Source organism: Callorhinchus milii, unplaced genomic scaffold, assembly GCF_018977255.1.
Source record: "Callorhinchus milii isolate IMCB2004 unplaced genomic scaffold, IMCB_Cmil_1.0 Scaffold3, whole genome shotgun sequence".
NCBI lineage: Eukaryota > Metazoa > Chordata > Chondrichthyes > Chimaeriformes > Callorhinchidae > Callorhinchus > Callorhinchus milii.
In genome coordinates this window covers 59,438,702-59,450,421 of record NW_024704744.1, presented here as the reverse complement: position 1 = coordinate 59,450,421, position 11,720 = coordinate 59,438,702, and the positions used below count along the sequence as shown (strand labels likewise).

At 46.9% G+C, this 11,720-nt stretch overlaps 1 protein-coding gene across 1 annotated transcript in view; it reads left to right on the top strand.

The window, feature by feature from the left end:
* Positions 1–434: 434 nt before the first annotated feature.
* The window catches only part of hnrnpua (heterogeneous nuclear ribonucleoprotein Ua), a 28,643-nt gene continuing 17,357 nt past the window's right edge, over positions 435–11,720 (top strand). Inside the window, exons 1-4 of the mRNA XM_042332745.1 lie at positions 435–1,557; positions 10,174–10,300; positions 10,384–10,457; positions 11,547–11,686. Coding sequence (XP_042188679.1) covers positions 693–1,557; positions 10,174–10,300; positions 10,384–10,457; positions 11,547–11,686 — 1,206 coding nt within the window. The 5' untranslated portion in view covers positions 435–692. The remainder of the gene's footprint in view (positions 1,558–10,173; positions 10,301–10,383; positions 10,458–11,546; positions 11,687–11,720) is intronic.

Genomic DNA, 11,720 nt, shown 5'->3' with positions numbered 1-11,720 from the left:
AGCCAGAATAAGAATGCATGAGCGAGATTGCGCTCTCTGCATTGCCGGCCTGTTCTGTGGACGTACTTGTGTCGTTGACTGCGGGAGATTTAAAAGGCAGAATAATAATAATAATAATAATAATAATAATAATAATAAATGAACTATTTGTACTGCATTTCAGCTCCTGAGTGACCAGCTCTGTGCAACCAATATTTGATGGTGGCATATTAGTTTTGCAGTCTTTTCCCCCCACACCCCCTCCCCTCCCCATCACCCAATGCATTAAAATCAACCATTATAGACCTCCAGGGAAAGAGAGGTCACCCGCCGAGCGGAGCTGCTCCTGAGTCCCCGCGGAGGCTGTGACGTGACTGCTCAGAGGGCAAGCGCTGGGTGGCTAGTGCGCATGCTCCGGGGGGGGGAGGTGGACGCCGCGCGTGCCCGCCGTCACGTGTGTGGGCTGCTGCGCCTGCGCGGTGAGTCGAGGCAGAGAGAGAGAGAGAGAGAGGAGGCAGCTGCGGCGCCGAGAGCGGAGCCCAGGACACACACACACACTCGCACAGACACGAGCAGCGCACACAGTACAGGCCCGAGAGACGCGAGCTGAGGAGACTCGCAGCCCCGAGCCACGTACACACATAATATATATACACACACATACATACAGACATAGAGAGAGAGGGAGAGAGCGAGAAAAGCCACGACCGACCATGAGCGACGTGAACGTGAAGAAGCTGAAAGTGTCTGAGCTGAAGGAGGAGCTGAAAAAGCGCGGCCTGGGCGTGCAGGGCCTCAAGGCCGAGCTGCAGGAGAGGCTGCAGGCCGCCCTGGACAAGGAGTCCGCCGACCACGAAGCCATCATCCTGGAGGAGGACGAGGCGGGCGGCGGCGGCGGCGGGGGGGCGGGCGAGCACCGCGAGCTGAGCCCCCTCTCGGCTGGTCAGAACGGCAACGAGGAGGCGGTGGGGGAGTTGGGCCTGGAGGAGCTGCCCGACACGCTGCTCGATGATGAGGAGGACGAAGACGATGAGGAGGAGGAGGAGGAAGACGATGAGGAGGAGGAGGAGGAAGAAGAGGAAGAGGAGCAGGTGGTGGGAGACAATGCCGAGCCCCAGCCGCTGTGCCTCAACACAAAGGGACTGAACGGCGACAAGCCGCAGGGGCAGCCCCCGGCCCCCGCCTCGAAGCAGCAGGAGGAGGAGGCGGCGAAGAAGCCGGAGCCGCAGGCCGAGGCCTCGGCGGCAGCGGGTGGTGTGGCGGTTCCCGCCCAGGCCTCCCCGGAGAAGCCCAACGAGGCCAAGAAAGTAGCGCCGGGCCTCGCGGCCGCCGCGGCTGGAGGTGCAAGCGGCCCGGCCGAGGCCGAGGAGGAGGCGGAGGAGGAGGAGGAGAAGAACGGGGCGGCCGCGCAGCCGCAGCCCCCCGAGGAGCAGATGGAGGTGGGGGGGACTGAGCTGAAGCCGGAGCCGCGGCCGCACAAACTCCAGCAGCAGCAGCAGCAGCAGCAGAAGAAGAAGAAAGATGGGCAGACGGAGAAAGGTCCGGAGCGCGCGTCTCCCGCCCGGCCTCAGGCCTCAGGTACGAGGAGGAGCGGCCGCGTGTGCGTGTGTGTGTGCGTGTGTGTGTGGCGGCTCTCGGGTCACCCTGGTTGCGGGGTTCAGGTTGCTATGGGGGTGGGGGGGTGGGGGGGGAATTGGTCGCATCATTATGGTGTGGGTGCACTGGGCGCTGTGCTGCGGGAGGAGGGCAGTTCGTGCGGGCGAGAGGGCGATGGGTTTTCAAGGCGTTGGCATAACTCGTTGTTAGCGTTACGTCGTGGCCGCTGGGGCGGTGGCGTGTGTTTTGGGGTGAAACGCGTGTGTTTTGGGGTGGGGTGGCTGGGGGTGGGGGTGGGGGGGATATCTCGGGTTAGGGGGTGGTGCGCGCGTGTTTAAAATCCTCTCCGTGTAACTGTGCTGCCGAGCGCCACTTCCGGCCCCGCGCCGACATCATTGGTTGCGGTCCGACTCCCGAAGTGCCCGTCAATCCCCCTCGGTTTTGCAGCACCAGGGAAAATGGAGGCGAGGGGAAGAGAAGAGGGGAAATGGAGGAGGGGACCTGGAGGGGGAAAATTCACAGCTTGGGAAAGTTCTCGAGACAGAGGCTGATGTTCTCCTTGTAATTCTTATGCTGAGAGAAAGCAAATGTCCTGCTGCGGGAGAGCCAGGCATTGGGTGCGAAGTTTTAAGGTTTTAACAAATTGGGATTTTAGTCCTGGTGCCGATTCACGTGTAATGAGTAAACCTCCCTTCACGTACGCTGGTATACATCTCCACGATCGAAGGAGCTGCCCATGCTTTCTATTTTCTGGAATAGTCTTAATTATTATTTTTAAACTGCTGCAGAAAATGTTTTACTGCCCGATTTATCATTCTGTAATTTTAGCAAACGGCCTGTCTTCCTTGCCCTGCCTCCTCCCTCTTTGTTAGTCCTTAAAAGCCTCTCCTTCCCTACGTGCCCAGTTCTGATGAAGGACCCGAAATGTTGACTCACTCTCCTTTCTCCATAGATGCTGCCTGACCTGCTGATTGTTCCCAGCAACTTCTGTTTTTGTTTCAGCATCTGCAGTGTTTTGCGTTTTGTATATGTTTTTAAATGTTTGAATCAGAAGGCTTTGCTGTTTCACTGATCAGCACATTGCACGAGCTAACTGAGTATAATTAGCGGCTAAGGCGTTGTGGCTGATGAGGATTTTCTCCTTTATTAGAGGGTGGAAAGATCAGAAAACTTGATTTGGCTTTTCTTCAAACGTGCCTTCAGCTCCCCTCTCGACTCTCTACCCCCTCCTCGCTCCCTCCCTTCCCTTCCCTCCCCTCACCCTGACCATTTCCCCCCTGCTCGGGTCCCGGCCCAACTGTCCAGCACCTTGGGACGTCCTCCCAACGTGAAAGGCGCTCTATAAATGCAATCTTGTTGTTATTGTTGTTTCACATAAATTTTGCATTTGATGTAGAAGTGTTAGCTTGTATAAAAGTAAATCCCTATACATTTTAAAGAACAACTGTTCCAATAATGTTCAGACTTTAGACTGTTTTGCTTGCGTCATGTCTAGATATTATTTTTAAATCTGAGAGACGAGGTGAAGCCCAACGTGCAATTTGATTGTGGTGAAAAACAGGAAAATGTCAAATTTGAATCTTAGGGACCTGTAGAAGGCTAAGATTAAGGGAAGTCAGGAGTTGCAGTTTTATGCAGTCTGATGGGGAGAGCGAGAGAGGTGTGATGACTTAGTGATTGCCAGTTTGTGCTTCTGCATTCACTGTGAATGCACGGAGAAGGGTTCCAGATCTTCAGGTTACCATTAATGTCACTTCCATGGATGTTGCACATTTGCAAGCTGTTTAGAGTTTTGAAGGTAGGTGGCCAGCTTTTTGGACAAAACTCTGTGACCCCAGGACACCAGTCCTTGCCAGGCTCCACTGGCTCCCAATCACTGATTGGCTTCAAGATCTCCCGCTCGTTTTCAAATCACTTCCTCATACCTCCCTACCTATCCAACCTGCTTACCCTCCACTCCACCCTCGGCTGGTTCTGACCTCTTATTTTTCCCACGTGCCCTCCTTTCTACCATTGGTGGTTGTGCCTTCAGCCACTACCCCCCGAAATTTTAAACCTCTCCCTCAATCCCTCCACATTGCCCCCTCCCTCCCCACCATCAAATCCCTCCTAAAGATCTTCTTTTCTGATCATGCTTACGATCACCAACCCCTACCTCTACCATGGCTTGTTGTCAGACTCCGCCACTGTGAAGCGATCCTGCTAGCCCACGTGAAGGGCGCTATATAAGTATCCCACACCTCCCTCATGCTCGGGTTCTGGCCCCTGACTGTCCGGCACCTTGGGATATCCTCCTGACGTGAAAGGCACTCTATAAATGTAATTTTGTTGTTGTAAATGCAAGTTTTTGTTGCATAAATTTGGGATATGGATGGGTGGTGGTAAATAACTGTTGGTACCCACAAATGTGTAAGGGAAGTACTTGGATAGCTTCCCCAGGTGTAAGAACAAAGGTTTGTCAAACTAAATATTTTGCTGGAGCTTTTTGGAAGTTTCTTTTAGCATGGAGGGGATGCCTTCAAACAGTTTAAGATGTTTTTAGGATGGATTTTCTAATACTGCAGAATAGCAGTAATATTTACTTCGGAAGCAATGTCCAATATGGTCAGGGGAGGAGTATGAAGCACTGGGAGTCATCTTATTTAGCTCCTGTTAACACTGCACACCAAGGCCCTAATGGGTAGGGTGGTCCTAGCTGGACATCAACAATAACAAATTACATTTGCATAGCGCCTTTCATGTCAGGAGGGCATCGCAAGGCACTGAAACGAGCAGCGGTAAAGCTTGCCCAACAGCATTATCAATGGTAAGCTATGCGGTTTTAGCTGGTTCAGGGATACTCCAATGCACACTCTGGGGTCCCCAAGCAAGCGCCAACCTGCGCCTAATACTTTCTGGAATTAGATAAGCAGGATGCGCCCTTCAGGGAGAGCGTGTGCATTCCATGCCAACAATGTAACCGAGATTTCCATGTGTGGATGGGGTGCATGGAAATCTTAGCTTGGTTTGCATAATCTCAAGCATGGTAATGGGTTTCTTCTGCATGTGTCAGACACCCAGTGCTCACTTAGAACACCAATTGTGCGGATGGAAATGTCAGATGAGTTGAAACAGTGTTTAAATCAGAAGCAAAGAAAGCTCAAGACCATTTCAGTTGGATGCAGCAAACCATGATCCCTTAGAAAGGAATCCATATGTGTATAGTTTAACTTAGATGCACGTTAACCCTGGTGACATTTAAATCTTATGTTTGCACTGATAGGAGTAGGCCTAAATCTCATTAAGAAAGTATATGTTACAAGCCTGCACATATGTTACAAGCCTGTCAGATGTCCAATGACCATCTGTTGACTTAACTGTGGAGCAAACGATTCTGGAGAGGTAGTTCCAGGATGACATCTGGGAATGGAAGATAAGAATTGAGAAGATCCTGTGTTGTGGGATCAGTAATCTGTATTGCAGTAATCCAAGGCACTGTTGATGATGGATTACACATTGTGGTTTATTACCAGGACTTTGAGGAGCAGACCAGTTAGTGGGAACTGGCATTTTTCCCACTTGGTGCCAATTAAATCTGCACCCGGCTGCCCCCCGCCCCCTCACAATTTTTTAAATCCCAGAAGCCTAAGGCAAAGATTGGTCCTAGCTGGACAGATAGGTGGAAGCTTGCCAATGCTTACAATGATAAGTTGTGTTTTAATTGGTTAAATTCCGGTGTATTCTTGCCAACTTGTATCTCAACTCTCTGAGGTTTGATAAGCAAGGTGCTTGCCAGACAAATGGAATCAATATATATGTGGAGTTGCCATTTTTTTTAGTTGTCTTTAAAGAATAATGGCATTCTGCATGTCTGAACAATGTTTCAATCAATCTTGGTACTAAGTAGACACTGCTTAGTATTGATTAAGCGGTCTTGAGATGCTACCCAGCATGGAGGGAGCTATATAAGTGCAAGTTATATTGTAGATTTGTGTCAGAATGATTTTTGTACAGTTTGGCACTCAAATGTTCATTTCTCATCTCAAAATATGTCGAAATAGGAGGACGAACTGAGGAACTGAGCATTACAGTAGACACAAGTTTTCACACTAATTGAGACCAGCCTCATTGTGGATAAACAAACAATAATTGGACATCGTACAAAGTATAAATTGACTGTAATGCTAACTAAAACATTGTTCAGTCGGGAGTTATATTTGTTGCTGGTAATGCCATGCTGCCGGCCGTAATCTGATAGATGATTGGTTTGCAGACAGCTAACATTCTACTGTATACTCCAAACATTATTACCCAATAGTTACTATCTAATTCCTAGTGATTCAATCAGAAGTATAGTAACTATTTTTGTAGTTGAATGTGGCAACCAATTTGTGTATAGCAATGTCCCACAAATGGCCATGATGCAAATGACCAATTTTATCTGGGAAATTGCTGATCAAGACACTGGAACTTGAACCCAAGACCTCCTGACTCAGAAGTGAGAGTGCTACTAATTGAACAAAGCTATTGCTCAGTTAGACGGGGTCAGGAAGATTTTTTTCATGCATGGCCTATAAAACTCAACCCTCTGCTCAGCAAGTCCCCCCCCACCATTGACGGCTGGGCCTTCATTCCTATGCCTCTAGCCTCTGGAACTACCACTCCATTTTGCCTTTTTCTGTCAAAGTCCCACCTCAAATCATACCTCCTCAAATATACTTTGGGCCACCTGCCCCTGCCCTCTGAGATGTTGCACTTCGTAAAGGGTGTTATATAAATACAAGTTGCTATTGAACGTTTCCTCCCAGAAAGCTGCAGAATGCATTGCGATTGAAAGATCCATCGAAATCTAATAAATTGATGGACAGATCTCTTGGGCTGAATGTCCTGTTCCCATTTTCCTGTGTTTTTGTAAACAAATTCACTTAGACATAATGGCGTGCACCTACAGCAACAAAATTACATTTATAGAGCGCCTTTCACGTCGGGAGGGCGTCCCAAGGCGCTGGATGTCGGATCAGGACCCGAGAATGGGGGAGGGGTGGGGTAGGGGTGAGGGAAGGCAGAGAGGTGGGAAGGTGACTGAAGACACGATCGAAGAGAAGAGTCTTGAGACCGGCCTTGAAGGAGGCAAGGAAGGAAGCGAAGGGACGGTGGGGTGGAGTTCCAGAGTGTGGGGGCAAAGAGGCTGAAAGCCCGGCCACCGATGGTAGGGCGGGTCGGGCGGGAGACATGGAGCAGGCCAGAGCCCGCTGAACGGAGGGAACGGGCAGGTTGTAGGGAGTCAGCAGGTCAGAGAAGTAGGAGGGGGCAAGGCCATGGATGATCTTGAAAGTGAGGACGAGGATCTTGAATTCGATCTTCTGGGGGATGGGGAGCCAGTGGAGTCGGGTGAAGGTGGGAGTGATGAGGTCAGGAAGCCTGGTGCGTGAGAGTACACGAGCTGCAGAGTTTTGGATGATCTGCAGCTTGTGAAGGGAAGAGTTGGGAAGTCCGATGAGGGAGCCTTGATGTGACAAATGCGTGGGTGAGGGTTTTGGCAGCCTGAGGGATGAGGTAGTGGCGGAGTCTGGCAATGTTGCGGAGGTGGTGGTAGGCAGTGCTGGTCAGGGTGCAGATGTGGGGGAGAAAGGATAATTCAGGGTCAAACAAGACACCCAGGTTCCTGACTGGCTTAGTGCGGTTGAATGTGCAGCCATGGAGGCTGATGCTGCCAGCGCTCGAGGTGTGGAGTCGCTGGCGCGAGACAATGAAGAGGGCCTTGGTCTTGCTGATGTTCAGTTGGAAAAAGTTGTCCCTCATCCAGGACTTGATGTTGGACAGGCAGTTGATCAGGACGCCGGGAGTTGAACGTGGAGGCAGAGAGATAGAGTTGGGTGTCATCCGCGTACATGTGGAAATTTGCCCCATGTCTGCGGATGATGTCACCAAGGGGGGAGCATGTAGAGGGGTGAAGAGGAGGGGACTGAGGACAGAGCCCTGAGGAACACCACACGAGACAGTGCGGGGGCTGGAGGAGAAGCCGTTTGCAGAGACGAAGTGGAGGCGGTGTGAAAGGTAGGACCTGAACCAGTCAAGGACAGAACCTTGAAGGATGAGGAGGATTGTGTGGTCCACAGTATCAAAAACGGCGGAGAGGACTAGGAGGCAGAGTCACACGTCACAGAGTCACCTGGTCACACGTGGTTAGGATATCATTTGACCTTGACCAGAGCAGAGCACGGAAATCCAATTGGAGGAGCTCATGGAGGGAGTGGGAGAAGAGGAAAGAGCGAAACTGGGAGGCAACGGCTCTCTCAAGGACCTTACATGGAAAAGGGAGGTGGGAGATTGGCTGGTAGCTGGATAGCTGTGAAGGGTCAAGGGAAGGTTTCTTCAAGGTGGGGGGTGATGGTGGCTGTTTTGAGGAGGGTAGGAACAGTGCCAGATGACAGGGAGAGGTTGATGATATCGGCGAGTAGTGGGGCAAGGAGGTGGAGCTGGGATTTAAGGAGAGGGGTGGGGATGGGGTCCAGGGAGCAGGTGGTGAGCTTCATGGAGGATGTGTTGGTGATGACAGAGGAGGGAGTTACAGGTTCAAAGGTATGGAAGGAGGGATGGGTAGTGGTCGGAGTGTGGGGATCTGTAGGGAGGGGGTGGAAGTTGGAAGGCCAGTGGCAGCTGAGTGGATTCCCTCGATTTGGGACTCGAGGAAGTCAACATTTCCTCACAGTGGGAGTCGGAGGAAAGAATCTGAGGCATGGCGGGGAGGGCGGAGGAGCCAGTTAGTGGTGGAGAACAGGAGCCTGGGGTTGCCCTTCGCCTCCAGGATTAACCTGGAGAAGAAGGACAATTTGGCCAAGGTGAGAGCGGAGCAGTAGGTTTTGATATGGTCTAACCAGGTGCATCAGTGGACCGTTCGGCAGGATTTCAGCCAAGTGCGTTCGGCAGCTTCTGACAAAATCTCAAATATTTCAGCTTGTGGAGCATTTATCCTAACCAAAATGAGGAAATCTCGCTGCACAGAAATACAACGTTTTCTCTTGCACTTATAGGGCAAGCATGAATCTAAAGATGAATTACAAGGATGAATCGTATTCTAAACTGTTCTGTGTTGTGCTCTATTTTGAAATATTATTGTTGAGTTTTATACTTTACAGACAAGAACTGCAATGGAAATTATTTTGGCAGCTCTCCTCTTTGACTCTACAATTTTATAGTGGTAATTGTTTAGCTAGTCATCATATATGCTGCTTGCTTGGAAACCCTCAAGCATAATTATAGTTGGAAACCAAAGCCAAGTAGAGTTGATTTGACTTTCATCTGATGCTATAAATAAATTACTAGATGCGAGTAGTGTTGCTGGTGTTGCCATTGGACAGGTCATGCTGATTCAGTGGAAGGTGTTTTTCAGAGGCTGGAATTGTCATTCGTAGTTGTGCCAGTGTAATGGGGACTGCAGACTCCTCTAACTGATCAATTCAGTGCCTGCCCTGTAAGTGCAAGAGAAAACGTTGCATTTCTGTGCAGCGAGATTTCCTCGTTTCGGTTCGGATAAATGTTCCACAAGCTGAAATATTTTAAGATTTTGTCAGAACCATCAATACATTTAGGCTGGATGCAATTGAAAAGGTGTTCAATCAATACAGTTATTCTAGATCTTTACAGTTGTATAATGGAAAATCCTAAGTCTCGTAGTCATTTGCTAATTTTCCTTCTCTGATATTGCATTCACACCAAGAATCTGAGGTGTGCTGAGAGTTGGTGGAGAACTAAAAATCCAGTATGTAATGCAATGTATAATCAAATCGGTTTGGGGTCAATTTGTTTTAATTCTGCATCACAGTTGCTATAGAAATTTGTCCTGTGATGTTTAAATATAAAGATTGTTTACAAACTGATCATTTGTGGATGGTTTCACAGTATTGAGTGAGAATTCTCACAGCAGTAAAACTGGAATCGAGAGCCAAGTGGGAGTTCAGCTTGTTTTTGTGTGTGTGGTGGGGGTGGGGGGGGGATGAAGGGGGCTGAAAACAAGTAATTAATTGTGAGGATACTGGCCGGTTCTTTTATAACTTAAATTGATTGATTAGTATGTTAAGAGAGAAGTCCTCTGTGGAAGATAATTTCCCAAAGAGGTGGTTAAACTGTAAAATGAAGGCAGCCTATTTAGATTGAGCTTTGCTAAATCTACTTTGCCTTATTGCTGAATGTATAAGATTGTGTTTAATGGATAGAATCTTAGCATTCTCCTCTGAGAGGCCAAACAGGAGCTTTTTTTGAGTAATGCAGTTTATGTCAAATGTTTTTTTAATTGCGCGCACCTTGTAGGAACATTTTTGATGGATGAAGATTAAAAAAAACCTTAATATTTTATGCATTTGTTACTGAGATCAGACATCAATTAGATGTTCTCAGATTGTTTCTAACCATTTGTTCTAATTCACTGCTTGTAATCTGGGATACATACTTGGTTAATTGTTTAATATAGTATTTAATTAAAACCTTATTCTAATCAAATATTCAGATATCAACTGCATTTAACCCTACCACCAAAATGTAGTGGGTCACTATGGTTTGAATTGTGTCTTCACTTAATGAGACATAATTATTTAATCTGTTCCCTGTGTTTCATTACAGGAGAAGGGAGCAAGGCTGCGCAGTCAACTGATCAAAGCAAAGAGCAAAATCGCAAAGGTGTAAAGAGACCCCATGAGGACCATGGACGTGGCTATTATGAATATATTGAAGAAAACAAGTATCGACGGTATGGTTAGATGGATATTTGTAGCTGGTTGTAATTACCACCTATTTTGTTCAATGCTAAGTTATTAACTTTTTTATTCTTAGGGCTAAATCTCCCCAGCCACCTGTGGAAGAAGAAGAAGAAGATTTTGATGATACTGTAGTTGCCCTGGATACTTGTAAGTGATCTTTTAAATAATTTGTTTAAATAGTAGCCAAATTTTCCTCCAGATGCCATTTACTCCAAACTGATTTCCCTAAGTTACAATTTGCTGGTCTGGACACTGCTTTTCTTTTCACTTCTTTACATTTCAACAAGTGTAGTTTATTCTGGATTTTTGGTTCAAGTTTCATAGCTGCTTTAGTGCATTAATCTGCAAAATATATGTTATTTTTGCAAAATCCCTCATAATTTGAGATTTTGAGACTGCCCCTAGCCGCAGGAATATAGAAGAAAGAAATGTGAGAATAAATCAATTGATTTGGTACAATTCTGAGCGACCATTTGTCGCTTAAAAGTTAGTCAGTCATTGTCATGTGTAGATGTGATGAATGGAACTGTTTAGTTTTGATACTCACAAGCATGGTGATCGGTTTCTTCATGTGTCAGACATTCAGCTGACTAAAAACATCTTTTTTTCCTCCTCTCTCTCTTGTTCTCATATTCTCCCAAATAAAAATTGCATTGCTTCATTAATTTGCCAACTAGTTGTCTAATCTTCTGATCCTTTTATATAAGCTAGTTGTTTAGAGCAATGTATAGAATTTTTTATCATAATCTTCATATAATCTGCCAGTGTATTTAGTCTATTTTTATTGAATATTTACCTTAGTTTGTACGTGTATTGGATTTGCTTGAATGAGAATTGATACTCTAGAGGTGCTCACCTTTTGTAGTGTATTTTAAACTTAAAAAACTTTAAAAAATGAATAAATTCTAAATAAGTGATGGCTATAAATATTCTCATACACTAAAATATTCAGTTTTAAACATTTTCTGGTTTTGGTGCAAATCATTTTCAATATAACCTTCCTATTTGAGTAGTTTTCTTGGGATGTCCATTTTTCTGCTGTGCTGTTGCATTTTGATAATCTAGTGATGGCTTTTTTTTTGTTGATGCATACATTTGTTCACCATGAAGTGAGACGTTAAATCCTGCACACAAGCTTTCAAAAAGGTTTTCGTAACATGCTATCCTGATGCGTTACATAGCCTTTTTAAAATATATGTTGAACAAATTTGTAATGGATGTCCTGTTCGTTTGCAGACAACTGTGATTTGCACTTTAAAATAAACCGAAATCGATTTGGCGCCATGCCTCTAACCATGGAAGGATTTGCCTACCTTTGGGCAGGAGGAAGAGCTTCCTATGGAGTTACCATGGGCAAAGTGTGCTTTGAAATGAAGGTAAGCCATTTTGTTTACAAAATTGGGAGGGTGG